This window comes from Watersipora subatra, chromosome 9 (assembly GCF_963576615.1).
Source record: "Watersipora subatra chromosome 9, tzWatSuba1.1, whole genome shotgun sequence".
Lineage (NCBI taxonomy): Eukaryota > Metazoa > Bryozoa > Gymnolaemata > Cheilostomatida > Watersiporidae > Watersipora > Watersipora subatra.
The window spans coordinates 61,393,704-61,415,986 of record NC_088716.1 but is presented as its reverse complement, the minus strand read 5'-3'; the positions used below and the strand labels follow the sequence as shown (position 1 = coordinate 61,415,986).

The 22,283-nt window shown below is 33.7% G+C and overlaps 1 protein-coding gene across 1 annotated transcript; it reads right to left on the bottom strand.

The window, feature by feature from the left end:
• Window positions 1–1,307: 1,307 nt before the first annotated feature.
• LOC137405328 (baculoviral IAP repeat-containing protein 7-like) lies at window positions 1,308–17,047 on the bottom strand. The gene is made up of 13 exons (XM_068091557.1): window positions 17,025–17,047; window positions 11,841–11,989; window positions 11,429–11,743; window positions 11,013–11,112; window positions 8,602–8,759; window positions 7,614–7,955; window positions 6,865–7,058; window positions 6,455–6,568; window positions 5,703–6,030; window positions 4,957–5,055; window positions 2,989–3,115; window positions 2,032–2,350; window positions 1,308–1,728 (listed from the first exon to the last, which is right to left on the bottom strand). Exons 1-11 carry the CDS (start codon window positions 17,045–17,047, stop codon window positions 3,021–3,023), a joined length of 1,917 nt encoding a protein of 638 aa, XP_067947658.1. The 3' UTR covers window positions 1,308–1,728; window positions 2,032–2,350; window positions 2,989–3,020.
• Window positions 17,048–22,283: the final 5,236 nt, after the last annotated feature.

The following is a 22,283-nucleotide window of genomic DNA, read 5'->3' as shown; positions in this document are numbered from 1 at the left end:
TGTATATTTATAGTTTATATTTCAGTTCACACTTTAGAACTTTAAACATGACTTCTTTTGGCCCTTGTTGAGAAGTGTGATGATTGATTACACTTTCTGTTGACTAAATGCTTATTTAGTTCATCATATATGATTGGACTGACAACTAGTATCAACCAGCTGTAAATGCTTCTTACCCCTATGATTCACAGTCACTGTAGCATGATGCAATATGACCTTTGAACTGTTGACACAATAGCTTAAACAGAACTTCCATAAAAGGTAGTTTTAGTTATTGCGTTACAATGAGTAAACACCGTCCAACTGACGCTGAGACCTATATAAGAATATTCTAGAATGTTCTAATCTCTGAAGAACCTATTAGCATGACTATTTTGTTACCGATGGGGAATACCAGGTTAGGTTGGTAACTGGTGTGGTTCTGACTGAGTCAGGTGCTTATGAAACAGTGTAAGGTACTTTCAGGTTTAATATGTTAAGAGAGGTACCTTAGCATTTGCCTTGATTCAAGTACTTAGCGAGACACTATAGCGGCGTTGGTTAGGGTCCATTGATAAAGGATAGATAATTTACAAAACCGCAGCCTGAGATCTTTATACTTTTTAGAATACTTTGAGGTTACGGTTACCAAATCTGTGCATTATAACAAATATGCTTGATTTGGGTTGAAAATCTTTCATTGAATTCATTAAACGTCCAACAACAGAGTAACTGCCAGGCCAATTTCATAATGTTTAAAATGACGATTTGAAGATAAGTCCAATCGAACTCTGGCTGTGCAACCCATTTTACATTTTGATACTTTGTCATACACACCTTCATGGCCTTCGAGTAGAGAGTTTAAAAGTGTCTTAAACCATCCAAATATTCTTAACTAATGAAGCTCAAGTCAGGACATTCAAGCAGGCCAGTAAAATTTGCTATCCCTTGAGAAGGAGATTCTTTGCAGTGTGTTGAGAAAGCATAAGCATTGACATGGCAGCAAACAGTTTTGTTCACTTCCGATCATGCCTTGTTTATGATCATGTCTTGTTTATGATCATGTCCGATCATAAACTTCTTTCCAGCCCGATTATGCTCGCCCTAACTGATGCTCCGTGCTCATTGGATGGTGTGATTTCACTAAGTTTCGCTGGTAACAAAATACTTCTGATTACACATGACTCTTATGATTGCTATTAGATTGAGGCTATAGGAAGGTAATGATAAAAGGATGGTTGAGTCAAGCTAAATAGATTTCAATGTCTATATTCTGAATGAGATACAAATATACAAAGGACATATGCAACATAAAACTTTAAACAGACAGAAAAATAATTTATTTACAATTGATAGAACAAAAGACAATGGGATGTCATAAGAGATAGAAAAATAATATACAGAGCACCAGTAGTGAAGGCAGGAGATTGTCAATGCATCAAGTTTAACACTTTAATTTGACTTTTGTCTGGAAAAAACTTCATAAAAAACATTTGTAGAAAAATTCAAATGCTGATAAACATTATTACAAAATAAAATTTTTGATATGCGTGGGCGTGAAGATTAAAAGCAATGCGCTTTGGTTCTGTTGGAGATTTGCTGTGAAGAGTCTATGATAATAGCGGTGTTGAGTAGGGCCCATTAATAATGAGTCGTCTTCTCTACAAATATGGACGGGAAGATTTAGACCGGTGTGTTTTGGTACTGGCCACTGGTTGGAGACTCATGTAAAGGCAGTCTATGAGTTTCCTACAACATTATTATAAAAATTTTTTATATTTTCTAGTACGGTCTCAAAAAGTATGGGAGAGTATGTATACACTCACATACAAAGTAGTCCGCAAAGTCTCCCAAAACTTCAGTCTCATAGCAACATCTCGCAAAGGTAAATTGACACATCCCATTTAATTATTACATCCAACCTTATGATAATTACTATATATAGGAACTGTACAGCTAGTCATATTGCGTACTGATATCACATCAGACCTCATGAGAACTTTTAGATGTATCCCAATTGTCCCAGTACTAGACAGTATCAAATGAACTAACCTCATCATTTAGTGGCACATCTACATTCCTTTGTTTAGCTTGTCACTTCCAACAATAAATGATGATACCAACGATAGATCCGACTATTATCAATCCTGCTACAGCTGAGGTAATGATGAGTCCTGTTATTACTATAGTGTCTTGTCTTCATTTTTCACAGACTTAGCAGCTGAGGTGTTGGTTATGACAGTTGATGCTCTGGTTATAAACAGAGTAGTTCTCAATACTGTTAGAGGAATAACTGTGGTTGTTGAGTGACTTTGTGCAGAGGCTTGTGTTGTGTCTTCTTCACAGTTTTTATTTAACGCCACAAACTCCTCTAAAACAAACAATCAGTTTCATAGAGACTAATGATTGTTAGCTATTATACTCAAACTATGCATGTAAACATAACATAAGACAGCCTACGATAACAACTATGACAGAATTACATCTATGGATGCATAGTTCTAGCAGCGCTGATACTATTGATACTCAGCTATAGATTTAAAAGATTTGTCTGTGATCAAAGTTTGTCTTGGGAGAAATTGAACTCAAGGTCCAGATGCTAACCATTACAGATAGAACCATAGAACCATTATAGTATTTCACTCAGAGTTCCAGATGCTAACCATTACAGATAGAACCATAGAACCATTATAGTATTTCACTCAGAGTTCCAGATGCTAACCATTACAGATAGAACCATAGAACCATTATAGTATTTCACTCAGAGGAAACACACAAAACAATACGCTTTACCTTATTATTACTATTGCCACAAAAATTAAATAATTAAATATACTTCAATCAAAATTATAACTATAAATTGTAATTAAATACATTATTACTTATACGTAAATATTAAACACTTATTATTTACAAAACCTCTCCCTTAACAATGTGAAAGATAATCAACCAGTAATAATCACAACATTAATCACAATAATAATAACAATAATATAATTAATTCCTTACGAGTTATCACTTTAATGAATGCTGTCCAACTGTTAGCCTTGAGGTAGATGGACCCTTATAGTTCCCTTGATGTCAGCCCTGCAGAGGGCGCATTGACTGAGGGCGGCCGAGCATGAAATACAGGATACTGTAAATATACCAAGATTTCATCATTCGGTTTAGAGTTCCTACAGAAAATAGACTGCGCTACGAGTTAATTGCTCGCTAAAACATTTTATCATGCTCACCTAACTTCATATACATTGTTGCTGATTTGGTTTAATATGTACATACACGTATTAAACTTTACCTTTTAATATGTACATACATGCATTAAACTTTACCTTTTAATATGTACATACATGCATTAAACTTTACCTTTTAATATGTACATACATGCATTAAACTTTACCTTTTAATATGTACATACATGCATTAAACTTTACCTTTTAATATGTACATACATGCATTAAACTTTACCTTTTAATATGTACATACATGCATTAAACTTTACCTTTTATAGCCACCAGATTTTAGCATATGGCCTCAAGTTTAAACATTGCAACAGATAAAAACTGAATTACAGTCCAATTCATCTTATGAAAGTCTATATAGAGAGTTTAGGAGTACAAAACAGATATAATGGTGTTTAAGGCTGCTCACTCATAAAGGTACAACTATTTTATTTTAATAATTGCTATACTGCTTGAGTACCTGAGTCTGTACTGCTCAGATACTACAGGCTTCAGTACTATAACTTATTGCCTCCATTTTTTAATAAAATATATGAAACAACATAAATACTTAATTAACACATGTAATATACATAATATATTATAAATTTATATAATATAAATATATATTATATAAATTTATATAATATAAATATGTATATTATACATTTACAATATATATATTTTTATTATATAAAGTTACAATATATATTTGTATTATATAATTTTTGTATACTATACATTTATACCAACTTTAAATTTATATTATACTATATATATACATGTATAAATACAATACATTTATAATAAACGTATTATATTTATACATGTATATATACATGTACATGTATAAAGATAATATAATATAAATTTATTATAAATATATAACATACAAAAGTTGTATAATATAAATACATATTGTAAATCTATATAAAAATATATGTATTATAAATATACAATATATATTTTTATAATATACATCTTACATATATGTATACAGTACATATATACATATATATATGTATACATATATATATACATATGTATACATATATATATATATATGTATACATATATATATATGTATACATATATATATATGTATACATATGTATATATATGTATACATATGTATATATATATATATATATATATATATATATATATATATATGTATACATATATATATGTATACATATATATATATATATATAAATACATATATATATATATATATATATGAACACATATATATATATATGTATACATACATATATATATGTATACATATATATATATATGAATACATATATATATATGTATACATATATATATATATGTATACATATATATATATATATATATGTATACATATATATATGTATACATATATATATATGTATACATAAATATACACATATATATAAGACACGGCCTGACAAGCTCCAAGCGCTACAGATGAAACAACATTGTAGCTGCCGCAAAAATAGTTTAGTCAAAATTCTTCTAATATATATACTTAGATAGAAAAGATATATAAATTCATAATTAATATTAACTTTGAAATGTGAGGCCAGCAAATTGTGACGGGTCATTTCGTAAATAGCTGTTTTCTCTTAGCTAACTAAATGTTATACTCTTTCTGTACCGACAGCATAAAATTTACATAATCTTTACATAAAATGTCTGTCTTGAACTTTTCTTATTACAGTTAAAATGCAAGCACCCTGTGTCTGAAGGATGAGAGCCAACTTACAGAGATGAGCACAGGGAAGCGATATAATGCCAGCAACTTCTACCATGCAGATTTTACACATGAGCTGATTCTTCGTCTTTAGTGCCATCGATTGGATCTCTACAAGTAACCTTGACATTCGTAAAAAAGGAAACAGATTTAATTAAATCGCAGTCTAATCAATACTTTTTATAACTTTCCTTAGAATGCAGAAGAGTAAGGAGAAGATAGCTTCAGCAAGAGAGTGCTGTAAAATCAATCTGCTTAGTGCCAATTTAAAAAACCTTTTATATGTTTATTAAGATGATAAAGCATGTAATTTTATTCTTAAAATATTAAAACAGCTATTGGTGCCTTTTTGAGGTACTTAGGTAAGTTATTAAAAGGTTACTATCAGTTATTTAGTTTATACTCAGTTGAACATTACGCTATTTGCACTGTTTTATATTTATCTAGAAGTTCATTGGTTACCAACTCAGCTAGTTGAGCAGCGCAACCATTATGAAAATATTATTGGTTTTTGCCTCTACAAATCAGCATCACATTAATAATTTATATCCCCATAAAACCATCCATAAACCAATTCATTCTAGTGAATAAAGATAGCTTGCAAGAGAAGGTTACTCTACTTTCAATTGATATCTTAGAAGGTGGTTCATTTGGTCATTCAGATAGCTTGCAAGAGAAGATTACTCTACCTTCAATTGATATCTTAGAAGGTGGTTCGTTTGGTAATTCAGATAGCTTGCAAGAGAAGATTACTCTACCTTCAATTGATATCTTAGAAGGCGGTTCGTTTGGTAATTCTTCTGCTTTACTCTCTTCATCTTTCACTTCTTTACTGTTGTGTTGACCGTTAGCTTCTTCAAGTTTTGTTTCCACCTCTTCTGACGCCTTATCTGTGTCCTTGACTTCAGTGTTAGCCTCAGCACCTTCAACAGCACTTGCGTTTTCAGCATCTTCAGTTGTAAGGCTTGCTGGCTGCAGAACTTGAGGCAGATGTAACTCGACTGTTTCAACAGTTCCTGAAGCCTCCGCGAGAGCGGTAATTTCACGAACAATATCTGCTGCTGAAGTGAAGTCATTCATCTTTTTCTAAAATGAATTACATTTGATTTATAAAAGCAATTCCACTTCTGAGATTGATAAACACGCTTTAGAGAACATTTATTTAGTTTTTTATTATTTAGTCACCACTTTTATATCAATATCGCTAAAAAAGAAGAGCTTGTTGGTAGTTTTAACAAATCTTTTGATTGTTATTTGAAAATACTTTATCCTGACAGGACAAGCATGTCTTGGTTGTGAGTTGACAAATCTGATCTGGTTATGCTCATTTCTGTTATACGGTAGTATACTATCCTTAGCACAAACAACATTTCTATTTAACTTGACTAACAAAGCAGCAAACTATAGAGAATATGGTTCTAGTAGAAGTTTGCATTTAGCTACTAAAATTTAGATACAATGTGTACACAAAGACATCTCACTTAGCAGCGCTGAACACTTGATGTTTTACCTTGATTCTGTTTCTCACAACAGTTGTTATGGATTCTCGGTCAACTCCTAAAGCTAGCGCTGTTTGTACACAGTTGGCATGCATTCGAGGTCTCAGCATTCTAGTGCTAACTGTCTGTAATACGCAGAAACATGGTTAATATTGTGTAAAAGTGTATGACTTACTAGAAAAAGCTACGTATTAGCATCATCATTGGGAGAGTTTTGCAAATGGTGTAAAAGCCACCTGGTTTATTCTGTTAGCAGATATCTTTAAATTGCTGGCTTAGTTTGATCGCTGAGTTTTCACAAGCTTATACTATGCGAAGGTCTTTAGTCGCAGAATCATATGCAGAAAGCAATAATCCTCTGAATGCTTTATAACTTGTTACTAAATACCACTTATACAGCAAATAGAAACATATACTATACCATGGTAGAATCAGGGAGGAGAGTAGGAAATACTCCATGCTCTTCTATTGCTCTATCTATAAACTCCTGCCCCTTTTGAAGATAGAGGAATCTGCATTTGGGTGAAGTCCTTGCATGTCTGACCCAAAAGTTCTCTCCAGCACTCCAATTTGTCGAGGTAGAATCGCACCAAAAGCAGACGACTCCTTCACCTCCTAGAAATCACACTCTCATCTAAGACATTCTTGGTTTAAAGGACAGCAAATCAACCGTTTGGTGAAACCACCAATAGGTTTTATCTAGGCAGCCAATCAAGCGCTATGTTTGTTTCTGTATATGAAAAGTCTTTAATATGGAGCGACTCAACATGAATATAATCAGGAGATGACAACAAACAAGTAAGTTGTATTCCAAAGTAAGACTTCTTCTCTATATAGTATGATTAAGATCAATACATATATAGGAATATAACTGACATAATGAACATATGGTAAAAGACTAATATACATAATGATAATCACTGTTTCCATTCTATTAATGGGTTCGGAGTTGTCCGCTGCCGATGAATTCAAATACTATCGTTTCAATGATCCGGAGTTAAATTGAATAAAGAGACTCGTTTTTGGGTCACGGTCGCTTTGCAACTTATGCGTAACAAACTAGTTGCACTAAAGTTTAAATATCTTGTCAAACTCATACAAGCAACCCATCCTCGGCATGTAAGATCTTCTGTTAAACTAGTCACTCGGTGTTATCACCCCTAACAATACCTTGGTAATAATAGCCAGCTTCGACTAGCTTTTTGACATCTAGTTCAGGATGAGGAAAAGTCAAGAAAGTCTCAAGTCGTCTTTCAAACACAGCCATTTCAGGAGACTCAGGCTTTTCGTCATGGATGCCTAGCTGATTGTAAGAATAGTCTATTTCCATGCCAAAGTGTGCGGCTCCGTAAATGTCCGGTTTGTTTTTGCGAGTATTTGTAGTATTACTCCTTTCTTTTGGACATAATGGAGCAATGCGCCGGTGAAGAGAAATTAGTTGTTCTGAGTTAGTCTGACTGGAGCTGAAGTGGCAGAAGGCGCATTTGAAAATCTCATGTGAGTTGGCATCAGCTAGAATTAGAATAGAACTTGTTATACACCAGCCACTCAACACGACTGAAAGTATTACCAACTAGTGTATAGTAGTAGTACTAACTAGCGTATAGTAGTAGTACTAACTAGTGTATAGTAGTAGTACTAACTAGTGTATAGTAATAGTAACTAGTGTATAGTAGTAGTACCAACTAGTGTATAGTAGTAGTACCAACTAGTGTATAGTAGTAGTACCAACTAGTGTATAGTAGTAATACTAACTAATGTATAGTAGTAGTACCAGCTAGTGTATAGTAGTAGTACCAACTAGTGTATAGTAGTAGTGCCAACTAGTGCATACAGTATTAGTACCAACTAGTGTACTGTCTAGTAGAAGTAACTAATATACAGGTGTAACGACTAATGTATTACACTTGTATACCGATTAGAATACAGGCTAAAGTTGAAAAAACTTACTGGAATAATATTTTGATATAAACTGGTGTCTCCTAATAATAATCCACAGTTGGTAGTTTGTCTGAGTTAAGGTATTAGGTAGTGCCAGCATAAAATACAGATGCCCTACACGTCTGGGATTTATCTCATACTGTCTCTAGCTAACCCTGTGATTGTCCTAAGATTGTCTGCAACTTTAGACTAAGATCTGCTGATAACACAGCCTTACCTGTGAGATAGATTCCTTCATTCGCTAATAGAGACGCTTCCTTTGCGGATAACTTGTTAGATGCTAGAAATGTTTTCAATCTAGCAGATTCATAAGTTATATCTTCTTGAGACTCATCTATTCGAAAAGTCTTCAACTTCTTCAAACAAGTGTCCTGACTAAAATGATAAACAGATTGATATTTTTAGCTAATGATAAAAAAGGTTCCTCGGGTATTCTCCTCTGCAAGGATAAATTCGGTTCCTTGGCATCTTTTATGAGAATGGATTAAAAGTATGAAGTTAGTTTTTACCTAAACACTGCATCAACGACAAGGGACGAAATTTATGAAAAGCGGCAGAATCAAAACATCTAGAACACAATATTCTCTAGACTAATGCTAACAATGCTAACAACACAGACAATGCTAACAACACAGACAATGCTAACAACACAGACAATGCTAACAACACAGACAATGCTAACAACACAGACAATGCTAACAACACAGACAATGCTAACAAGACAGACAATGCTAACAACACAGACAATGCTAACAACACAGACAATGCTAACAACACAGACAATGCTAACAACACAGACAATGCTAACAACACAGATAATGCTAACAACACAGACAACACTAACAACACAGACAGTGCTAACAACACAGACAATGCTAACAACACAGACAATGCTAACAACACAGACAATGCTAACAACACAGACAATGCTAACAACACAGACAATGCTAACAACACAGACAATGCTAACGACACAGACAATGCTAACGACACAGACAGTGCTAACAACACAGACAATGCTAACAACACAGACAATGCTAACAACACAGACAATGCTAACAACACAGACAATGCTAACAACACAGACAATGCTAACAACACCGACAATGCTAACAAGACAGACAATGCTAACAACACAGACAATGCTTACAACACAGACAATGCAAACAACACAGACAATGCTAACAACACAGACAATGCTAACAACACAGACAATGCTAACAACACAGACAATGCTAACAACACAGACAGCGCTAACAACACAGACAATGCTAACAACACAGACAATGCTAACAACACAGATAATGCTAACAACACAGACAACACTAACAACACAGACAGTGCTAACAACACAGACAATGCTAACAACACCGACAATGCTAACAACACAGACAATGCTAACAACGCAGACAGTGCTAACAACACAGACAATGCTAACAACACCGACAATGCTAACAACACAGACAAAGCTAACAACACAGACAATGCTAACAACACAGACAAAGCTATTTTCAATTTATATGAATATAAATCTCAGATTTGTCTATTGTTCGTCTGTCCAGCTATAGTCTAAAAACAAAAAATTTGCATTGTATTGGTTTCTCTCGAAGATTGCAGTTTTGCAATCTTTTTTAATTTTGCAAAAGATCGTAAAATTAAAAAAGATTGCACAAGTGTGTAAACAAGCACACCTAACCACAAAGCTAAGCTGTTTTTCTCGTCCCCATCGCTCTCACCATATACTCTATATTTTTTTTACGATTGCACACACTAAATGTGCATTTTTTACTATAAATTAATATTACCTTGTGCACTCATTATTTGTTGAAATTGCTTAAAAGCTAATTTTTTGCTGCCATTACATTCAATTTCAACTGTGCCGTTACAGTCCTATTTCCATTTTTTCCTAAGGTTCTACTACTAAATCTGTAAATGATAAATACTTTTCACGCAAATAGTTGTATTATTTCGAGTAGGAATTGTCTCTACATTCTATCTTCCTTTAGTCAGACAAATTATCAGACAAAGACAGTACGATATCTCATTTTTGCATTTGTACCAGTATCAAGAGGTACCGGTATCGTCGTATTCAAAGTTTTGATGTACAGCTTCTGTTGGAACAGTAATCTTTTTAGACACACACACTTCTATGCACTAATTGTTATTATTAACTCAAAATATTCAAGAACTTTATTTAGTTTTTGCAGTTTGAAATAATTGTATCATTACCAAATAATTTTTCATTATAATTGTAGCAAAACAGACTTTACTTAGCTATTACTTGCTAATTATTTTACATTTACATTGGAACACTTTTACAGCCATTTTATTTTTATTTCCTCATTTATTTGACCTTGACAAAATATTTTTCTCAGGATACGAAATTTGAAATTTTGTATGGTAACTGCTGTTATGTTAAATAACAATAAGTATTCTGCGCAAAAACTTTTTATTACACGGGCAATGCCGCGCATTCATCCAGTAAATTATTAAATGAAAACTCGACAGCAGTACTTAGTTCATATAGAATGACTTTGTGTGATCAAGGTCAAGGTCGTAGCATGAACTCCAACAAATGTCAATTCAAACTAGTTACTAATTGTTGATGCTTATAAAACCTTGACTTACTTTGAACACATGTGGGCTAAATATGCAGAGTTTATATCTTCTCTATTACTTGTTTCAAGTCTTTCATCCCTGTATTCCAATACATCTTTATATGCATGGTCTGCAAAATAAACAAATATTATAAAAAAAACTTTAAAATCAAATCTGTATTATTAGTAAACTAGTCGTTATCTCCCCCCCTATTGGTAGTATCTTGAATGTAACTAACTAAACAAAAAACTATGTAATGCGCAACAGAGAATCAAAAAATATCGTCAGTCTAAGTGTATTTTTTGATCTTGTAACCCCACTGTTTTTATGGAGCATGAGCAAACAAATCCATATAAAGAGCAAAACAACCGTGTCAACCTTATTGTTGTGAATAGAATGAAATAAAAGGCCTTAACAGCCACCTTACACAATTCAAGCTCACTTACCCTTAGGTCCCTTATTTCTTGCTTTTATCGCTTCTAAACTTTTTTGACCCAATTTGATCAGGTAAGAGCAGCTACCTTTAGAGTACGCTTGATGAACTGCAAGGATATCACGATATTCTGAAAAATCTGCAGAAATTCTCAAGTTGCAGTTGTCACATATAAGAGAATTATTGCTGCTGGTGTAGCTGAAGCCTGCTTTAGCAAGTTCCTCTGCTGGAATAACCTTTGCCCTGTAGTTTTTATACGACAGCAGCCGTTCTTTGTAAGTTGTTTTCTTTCGTTCACTTGCAGAAGAGCATTTTGAAGATTCGTGATCTATAAATGTGTCACAAAAACTGCATTTAAACAAAAGACAGCACGTCAAATGAATAGACTGTAGCACACTATATTCTCAAGTAAACAACAGTAGAACTGTCGACAGCAGAACTGTTGACAGCAGAACTTTCGACAGCAGAACTTTCGACAGCAGAACTGTCGACAGCAGAACTGTCGACAGCAGAACTGTCGACAGCAGAACTGTCGACAGCAGAACTGTCGACAGTAAAACTGTTGACAGTAGAACTGTCAACAGTAAAATTGTTGACAGTAGAACTGTCGACAATAGAGCTGATGATAGTATAACTGGCGATAGTAGAAATGGCAGCAGCAGATTTGTAAGCATATGCTGACCCTTTTAAATTTGATTACAGTATAACTGGCTCATTATTTACATTAAAATCTTTATTAGTATTCTTCCAAATATTACTAATATTAAAAAATACTAATAAATCTAACGAGTCTGAGGGGCCAGGGTCTGAGGGGCCATATACCTGTGAAGATCGACATGTGTGTTTGAGGGACAATCTAATGTATATATATATTTCCCAAAGTTTGTGTGTATATGTGTGTCATTCCAGCTATAGCTATAGCGCATGCTGATTATTTTACCAATGCGGCCACACGTTACAATACCCCTGTTAAGATATATTTTTTCATAAGGTTCAGTTACTATACCTGGGGTCAAAGCCAATCCTTCTCACGCAGACAATTGTATTGTCTCCATCAGAAAAGCCTCGACATTATCCCTCCATTTGGTCAGACAAAGACAGTACGATATCTCATTTTAACATTTGTACCGGTTTTGAGAGGTACCGATAATGTCGTATTTAATGTTTTGATGGATAGCTTTTGGTGGAACAGTAACCTTTTTTATACACGCACACTTCTACGCAAGAATTATTATTATTAGTTCTACGTATTCAGGATTTTAATTCGTTTTTCAGTTTGTATTAATTGTATCATTACTGAATCATCTTTTACTGTAATCGTAGCAAAACCTACTTAATTTAGTTATTACTTGCTAATTATCTCATATTTACATCTAAACCTTTTTATAGTCATTTTATTTTTTTAATTTATTTAACCTGTACAAAACATTTTCCTCATGATATGTAGTTTGAAAGTTAAAATGGCGCTGTTGTTATATGTTAAATACAAGTCAATTTTCTGACCAAAGACTTCGTTATTACTCGGACAATGCCGGGTAGCACAGCTAGCATACGTGTAAAGAAAAAACTATAAGTTTTGTGACTCCTTGATAATCTAACTTTTCATTCTTTATTATCACATTTGAGCTCAGAATTGAACTGGTAACAGCGACAACCTGTGCATTATAAAAAATATAAAATATTTTTGTTCACGAGCGCAAAGACAGACAATGAGCTATAAAGGCACAACAACGAACACAACTTTAGTCTATAAGGTTTCAGGATTTAATTAACTAAATTATCCTTAAACTTTTTAAATAAATATATTGCATCCTAATTGTAGAATTTCAACCCAGGTTTAGAAGTTAACTTATAAAAACCGATTATAATTAAAAGTCCTAAAACCAGACTGCTTATCAAACAACATGAGAAGTTTTGTGTAATTTACAGTTTTAACTAAAAAGACACAAAAGTTACTCACCATGGTTACCATGGTTACTGCCTGAACTCCATATATCTTCAGTACTTGCCTCTGAGCCATGTACCTTTTTTGCGGAACATCCTTGGCCTAGTCACTGAAAGTAACAATTGTTATTATGTCAAACAAGCTTCTGGACTGAACCAATAGTTGACTATTTTATCTGTGGCTTTAGCTTCTTAATAAGATTTTAATCTCTATGAAAACTTTAGCTGACAACACTGATCTCTCAGAGAAATGTCATAATTAACAGACAAGTACAATATATACATGTAAAAAGAGGTTTTTTTTTAAATTAACATAGGGATGATAAAACAATGTTGAAGATGGCCTGTGAGTTGTTGTGATCTTGCAATATAATTTAATTATTTTATGTCAATGTATTTTTTTATTTTTGTAAGACCTCAGCAAGTTCATATTTATTATTCTTTAGCTCATATCCCTTTAAAACAAATTAAATAATTATACCAAAAAATTCATTACTCTATCAATGAACATCGAGACATATCGAGACATATCGATACATATCGAGACATATCGAGACATATCGAAACATATCGAGACATATCGAGACATCTCAAGACATGTCGAGACATATTGAAAAATAATAATACCGTTATAAATGAAAATTTTGTTTAAAAAGCTTCTATAATAAAACTGTATTATAGCTCAATCTACTATTGAGATGATTGCTATTAAATTTGTCATAACTTATGTACTATTGAAGATTTAAATCATAAGGAATAGCTGTTTGCTTATTGAAAATACAATAGAGAGCTGCATGTATATTATTTGATCACGTAGAAGAACATTGCATTCTAAGTACATGTATGAACAAGAAGCAAACAGATTACACAAGTTCGCCAGCAGTCGGTAGCATGTGCTAGCGCTTCCTAATTGTCGCTACTACAACAACATTAAAAACATGATAACACCAGAAATAACTTATTTAGCCTGTGATTATGATAGCTTAATGACCACTTGCTATTAGCATGAAGTACAATAAATCACTGACAATTCACAGCACTCTTACAACCTGTCTACCCTATTCTATTTATTTACCAGTGATTTTTATTCATATTAACAAGATTCTCAGCTTCACCAACTCTTAAATAAGACTCACTCTAAACAATAATAATGTCTACTTACATGTATTTGGTGATCCATTTGATGCACTCTTACTTCTCTTCTCAGCCTTTGATCAGTCAGTTGCTGCGGAGAGTAACTCTTGTTGCCTTGAGCAGGAGGTCTAATGTGATTTGTGATGGAGACAGTAGCAACTATTTACCAACAAAGATAAGGTCTAATCTTCTCGTGCTTGGCGTTTCAATGCTTCATAGTCACGCCCTAGCAATCATAGCTGTTTCGTGGCATTGGAAAGTCTAAACGATTCAAGCGCGTCATTTGGATTTTCCAATGCATTCCGATTTCCAACTGAATGAAATCATTAATCAGGAAAGTTGTTTGAACAAAGCTTTCGTAACCTTCATATGACAACAAGTGACTGCACTGCACTTGGGTAACACAACACTGTCATCAAAGAAGCTCATATTCTGTTAACCTCATGACTGGAATAATCAAGATATTTCCAGTTACTGAAGGCTTAAAGATAACTTACAGTGTGATTAGTTTGTTTAGGGCATAAATACGAGGAGTTCACAATTGCAGTCCTACTCTGTAGGTACCTTGTACAAAGATAAACAGTGTGTAAGCAAAAAATGATCAATATATCTATTACGATATTTCACATATTTATGATAATCATGCCTTTACAATGATTCATTAGTAGGAAAACCATTTATAATTATGACTTATCTCATGGATTATTAGGGTTTCCCACTGCTCAATAGCCTGACTTCAGTATAAAGTTACAATTTTGATGAGAGTCAAGTGGAAGTATTTTACAAGCAAACAATGAGTTAAAATTTTTATTTTATCAAACTAATAACAAAGTAAAACTGATGTAGTAACAAAAAGCAAGGATTTAGAACATCACCAATAATAGAGTACACATGTTAGTGCGAATTAAAAAAAATACGAGGAATAAACAACCAGCATTTAGAGAGGAGGATTGCTCAAATTCCAAGGTCTGACACAGTTGGTAACAAAGGTATATGTTTTGTTCACTCTCTATAGTTACAGTAGATATTATACATTCTAGATTGTAGCTCATGCATGAGACTTCCCGCACTTTAGTTTTGGTGAGAACAGACCCAGTAAGTGAAGGTTGGAAGGTTGATGAAGATGTTTTATCACTTCAGTAGTCCTACGTTCTGTCACAAAGGCATCATGTAATAAAAGGCTTTTTAACAATACTGTTTGTATATAAAAATATTTTTCAGCTTTTATCCATGTAAACAACTTGTATCCATATGATTTGTATCGGAAGAAAACTTGACACTTTTACAATAGTTTCACTTATTGTTCTTTTCATTGAACTTCCAATAGAAATGTTTAACCACCATTTTTGTACATACAGTACACATTATTATCGTAAAGCAACTCAGAGTAGTAAGCTGGTTATAAGTTGTTCATAAACATTTACTTGATGTGTTTCATCAGTCTACATGTATATTATTAGCTTGTATTTCAATTCACATTATAGTACTTTAAACATGACTTCTTTTGGCTCTTGTTGAGAAGTGCGATGACTGATTACACTTTCTGCTGACTAAATAATTATTTAGTTCATCATATATGATTGAACGGACAACTAGTATCAACCAGCTGTGAATGGCTCTCACCCTTATGATTCACATTCATTATAGCATGATGCAATATGACCTTTGAACTGTTGACACAATAGCTTAAACAAATCTTCCATAAAAGGTAATTATAGTTATTGCGTTACAATGAGTAAACACCGTCCAACTGACGTTGAGACCTATATAAGAATATTCTAGAATGTTCTAATCGCTGAAGAACCTATTAGCATGACTATTTTTTTACCGATGGGGAATACCAGGTTAGGTTGGTAACTGGTATGGTTATGACTGAGTCAGGTGTTTGTGAAGTAGTGTAAGGTACTCTCAGGTTTGATATGTTAAGAGAGGTACCTTAGCATTTGCCTTGATTCAGGTACTTGAGGGGAGACTATAGCGAATTAGCCAGGGTCCATTGATAAAGGATAAGATAATTTACAAAAACCATAGCCTGAAATCCTTATACTATTTACATGTAGAATACATTGAGGTTACGGTTACCGAATCTGTGCATTATAACAAATATGTTTGATTTAGGTTAAAAATCTTTCATTTAATTCATTAAAAGTCCAACAACAGAGTAACTGCCAGGTCAATATAATCATGTTTAAAATGACGATTGGAAGATAAGTCCAATCGAACTCTGGTCGTGCAACCCTCTTTACCACTGATACTTTGTCATGCAAACCTTCACGACCTCCGAGTAGAAAGTTTAAAAGTGTCTTAAAACATCCGATTATTTTTAACTGATAAAGTTCATGTGAGGCCATTCAAGCAGGCTAGTAAATTTTGCTATCACTCAAGAAGGAGATTCTTTGCGGGGGGTCGAGAAAGCTTAAGCATTGACATGGCGGCAAACAGTTTAGTTCACTTCCGATCCTGTCTTGGTTATGATCATGTCTGATTATAAACCTCTTTTCAGCCAGATTATCCTTGTCTTGTCAGCTCACCTTAACTGATGCTCCGTGATCATGATTGGATGGTGTGATTTTAGTAAGTTTCACTGGTAACCAAATACTCTTGATTACACATGACTCTTACGATTGCTCTTAGATTGAGGCCATATGAAGGCCGTGATTAAATAATGGTTGAGTCAAGCCAAATAGATTTTAAGGTCTATATTCTAAATGAGATACAAAAAAGGAAAGACATATGCAAAATAAAACTTTGAACAGACTGAAATTGGTTTATCTACACCTGATGGAATAAAAAACAACGGCATGTTATAAGAGATAGAAACAATAATATACAGAGCACCAGTAGTAAAAGCAGGAGATTGTCAATGCACTAAGTTCAGCACTTTAATTTGACTTCCGTACAAAAAACTTCTAAAAAATATTTGTAGGGAAACCTAAATGCCGGTAAACTTTATTAAACAATAATATTTTGACATGAGTGAATGTGATGATTTAAAGCAGTGCATTTTGGTTCCGTTGGAAGATTAGTGTGAAAAGTCTGATGATAGCGGTGTCGAGTATGGGCCCATTAATAATGAGTCGTCTTCTCTACAAAAACGGACGAGAAGATTTAGACCTGTGTGTTTTGGTCCTGGTCACTAGTTGAAGATTCATGTGGAGGCAGTCTATGAGTTTCCTACAACATTATTATAAAGAAATGTTATATTTTCTAGTACAGTCTCAACAAGTATGCAAGAGTATGTGTACACTCACATACAAAGTAGTATCACAAAGTCTCTCAAAACCTCACAGTCCCATAGCAAAGTTTCACAAGATAAATTGACACATCACATTAAATTATCACATCAGACTTCATGATAATTACTAAATAGATATACTGTACAGCTATAATCATACTGAATACTGATAACATATCAGATCTCATGGTAATTACTAAATATATGGACTCTACAGCTAGTCATACTGCATACTGATATCACGTCAGATCTCATGATAATTACTAAATAGATGTGCTATACAGCAAGTCATACTGTATACTGATATCACATCAGACTTCATGAGAATTACTAGATATATGGATTGTACAACTGATCATACGGCACACTGATATCACATCAGACACCATGAGAAGTACTAAATATATGAACTGTACAACTAGTCATACTGCGTACTGATTATCACATCGACCCTCGTGAGAATTTTTAGATGTATCCCAATTGTCCTAGTACTAGACAGTATCAAAAGAACTAACCTCATCATTTAGTAGCACACCGACATTCCTTTGTTTAGCTTGTCGCTTGTTTAGCTTCCAGCAATAAATGATGATACCAATGATAAATCCAACAATTATCAATACTCCTACAACCAAGTTAATGGCGAGTCCTGTTATTACTGGTGTCTTGTCTTCATTTGTCACAGACTCAGCAGCTGAGGTGTTGTCTATGACAGTTGAAGCTCTGGTCATAAACAGAGTAGTTGTAAATATTGTTAAAGGAACAACTGTGGTTGTTGATTGTACTTGTGCAGAGGCTTGTGTTATATCATCTTCACAGGTTTTATTCAGCGCCACAAACTCCTCTAAAACAAACAATCAGTTTTATAGAGACTAACCATTGTTAACTATTATACTCAAACTCTGCATGTAAACATAACATAAGACAGCCTGTAATACCAACTATGACAGAATTACATCTATGGATGCATAGCTCTAGCAGCGTCTGATTCTATTGATACTCCGCTATAGATTTCAAACTGTGGCAGGAAGTACCTCTATGATATTCAGCTTTGTCACAGGGTTAAAAATTCTTACCAGAGAGTGCATCTATGCTTTTTTGCAAGTGAAGTAGTTTTACTTCATCAATAAAAACTTGTCATAAGAATAGAGTGAGAGACTCAAATTCACTATGTTTCCATGGTGCGCAGTACTGCAAAGCAGCTCCCTCCGAAGTCGAGGGGATTGTACGTTTCCATGCTGCGCAGTGGTTTTCAGCAAATTAACCAGAAAAGAGAAATTGTATAAATCGAATCGCTGGATGGATACATGGAATCGTCCAGTACCGAACGTCAGAAAAGGTCTTTTTATGCTTTTGTCATCATTATACTTTTATTTACAATACACATTCACAATGTTTTACAAACCTTAACACAATTTTTACAAATAATATATTTTTAATAAATGTTTATATAAGTAATAGATTATTGAAATGTTACTTTAGAGCTTGCCACCGATTTTTCGAAAAGTGTTGGTATCGATAACAAAATCCAGGAAAATAATCACTTCATCATCTTCGTAGGAGCAGACCATAATTAAATTTAAGTGAAAAAATATCGGAAGAATAGCTAAAACAGAGATAAGCAGGATAACTTTTTTACTAGTCTATGGCGCTCGAAGAATCTGTTTCCACGGCATGAGAGCTATGCGCAGCCACTGCGCAGTCGCTGTTTCCTTGCTTCGAATTTGCACTGGCTTCACGCTGATCGGTGCGCAGTGATTTCAGTGCGAAGACGCCGTTTCCATGATTCGGAGATAGCGCAACTCCGAAGCACTGCACATCATGGAAACATAGTGATACACACTGGTCAGCTAGAAAGAACCCAGAGACTTGAGTGTTTACTGACCTACTATGGCATTACCTAATCCTGATGTACAAAGGCATTTAGCCAATGATTAACATTGCCTAGTTTCAACCACACCCTTTGTGGATAGCCACTCTGCAGTTTTAAAGAAACCTACATTCTGTTCTCTCATACACTTTCAATAGCTTGGTTTTTAAAATTATTAGATAGAGTTATCTGATAGAGCCTTTGTAAAACATAGTAAGATCTTCTGCTAGATATTCTATAAGTATTTTAGTGGTTAGTCATCGCTAATAAGTTAGGTGTTGACTTACTTGGACATTTATTGCATAGTTGTTTATGGTATTTAGTACCAGTTACTGAAGGCTTACATATAACAGTGTGATTAGTTTGTTTAGGGCATAAATACGAAGAGTCCACAATTGCAGTTCTACTCTGTAGGTACCTTGCACAGAAATAAACAGTGCATAAGCAAGAAATGGTCAATATACATATTATTTCTCATATTTATAACAACAGCTGAGACAGGATTATCCCTTACAATGATTCATTAGTAGGAGAACCATTTTATAATTATGACTTATGACATGAATTATTAGGGTTTTCTACTGCTCAAAAATCTGGCTCTAATATAAAGGTACAACTTTGATGACAGCCATGTCGAAGTATTCCACAAGCAAACGATAAGTTAAAGTTTTGTGTCTTTCAAACTAATGACGGAGGGAAACTGATGTAGTAACAAAAAGCAATAGTTTAAAACATCACCAATAATATACTACACATTTTTACACATATTCACATGCAGGAACTAAACTAAGATGTCTGTACCGAGACCTCTATCACACAGTAGACATGCGTTGTTCATATTGTGCCAGCATCCAGAAGGAAGGGTTGCTTAAATGTCAAGGTCTGACTCAGTTGGTAACAAAGGTATATATGTTCTCTTCACTCTCTATAGTTACAGTAGATATTATACATTCTAGATTGTAGCTCATGCATTAGACTTCTTGTACTTACATTTTATACCAGGTAAGTAAAGGTTGGAAGGTTGATGAAGGAGTTTTATCACTCCAGTAGTCTATTGTTCTGTCACAAAGGCTCGAAGTAGATGAATATGAATAATTGTCAGTCAGTTTAAATGAGACATTTTAGATCGACTCAATAATAGCCTATACTAGAGTTTATTAAAAACTTTCAAATGTCGTATTTTTATACAAATATATCTAACTTACAATATTGGGACCAATGCTTTTATTATATTAAAGATTTCTGTTGTATATAAAAGTATTTTTCAGCTTTTATCTACGTGAAAAAATAGTTTCACTTCTTGTTCTCTACATTAAACTTCCAATAGAAATGTTTAAACCACAATTTTTCATTAAGAAAGCAAACGTTAACACCTTAAAGTAACTCAGATTGGTCAGTTTGTTATAGAGTATTCATAAACAATTACTTGACCATTTCATCAATCTACATGTATATTTATAGCTTGCATTTCAATTCACATTTTAGTACTTTAAACATGACATTTTTGGCTCTTGTTGAGAAGTATGATGACTGGTTATACTTTCTGCTGACTAAATGATTATTTAGTCCATCATATATGATTGGACTGACAACTAGTATCAACCAGCTGTGAATGACTCTTACCCCTATGATTCACAGTCATTGTAGCATGATGCAATATGACCTTTGAACTGTCGACACAATAGCTTAAACAAATCTTGCACAAAAAGTAGCTTTAGTTATTGAATTACGATAAGAAAATGCTGATGCTGAGACATATATGAGAATTTTCTAGAATTTTCTAATCTCTGAAAGACCTACATGTATTAGTATGACAAGTTTTTTTTACTAATGAGGGTTACCAGGCTATGTTGATAGCTGATGAGGCTCTGAGTCAGGTGTTTGTGAAGCAGTGTAAGGATACTATCAGGTTTGATATGTTAGAAGAGATACCTTAACATTTGCCTTGATTCAGGTACTTGAGGGGACACTATAGCAGAGTTGGTTAGGGTCCATTGACAGAAGATAAGATCATTCACAAAGCCATAGCCTGAGATCTTTATACTTTTTAGAATACTTTGAGGTTACTGTTACCAAACACATGCGTTATAACAAATATGTTTGATTTAGGTTAAAAATCTTTCATTGAATTAATTGAAAGTCCAACAATGGAGTAACTGCCAGGTCAATATCATTTTGTTTAAAGTCGCACATAGAGGATAACTAAAATGGATCTCTGGTTGTGCAACTTATTTTATCACTGATACTTTGTCATTTGTACTTTTATAACCTACGAGTAGAAAGTTTAAAAGTGTATTAAGCCATTCAAATATTCTTAACTAATAGCAAACATAGTAGCAAACAGTTTAGTTTGCTTCCCACATAAACCTATTAGCTATACTAATAGTATAGTTAATAGGTCTATGGCTTCCAATCCTGTCTTGTTTATGATCATGTCCGATCATAAACTTCTTTTCAGCCGGCTTGTACTCTAACTGATGCTCAGTTCTCATTGGATGGTGTGATTTCAGTAAGTTTGACTGGTAACCAAATACTCTTGATTACACATGACTCTTATGATTGCTATCAGATGAGGCCAAAACAAGGCAGTGATTGAATGATGGTTGTGTCAAGCCAAATAGATGTTAAGGTCTATATTCTGAATGAGATACAAATACACGAAAGGCATATGAGACATAAAACTTCGAA

Excerpts from the sequence above, each read along its gene's own strand:
- LOC137405328 (XM_068091557.1), bottom strand. The coding sequence starts at position 17,047 with ATGATCACGGAGCATCAGTTAAG. Across the intron at positions 6,569-6,864 it reads TCCTCCCTGATTCTACCATG|ACAGTTAGCACTAGAATGCT; the intron begins GTATAGTATATG and ends TGCGTATTACAG. Across the intron at positions 5,056-5,702 it reads TTCTAAGATATCAATTGAAG|AGATCCAATCGATGGCACTA; the intron begins GTAGAGTAATCT and ends GGTTACTTGTAG.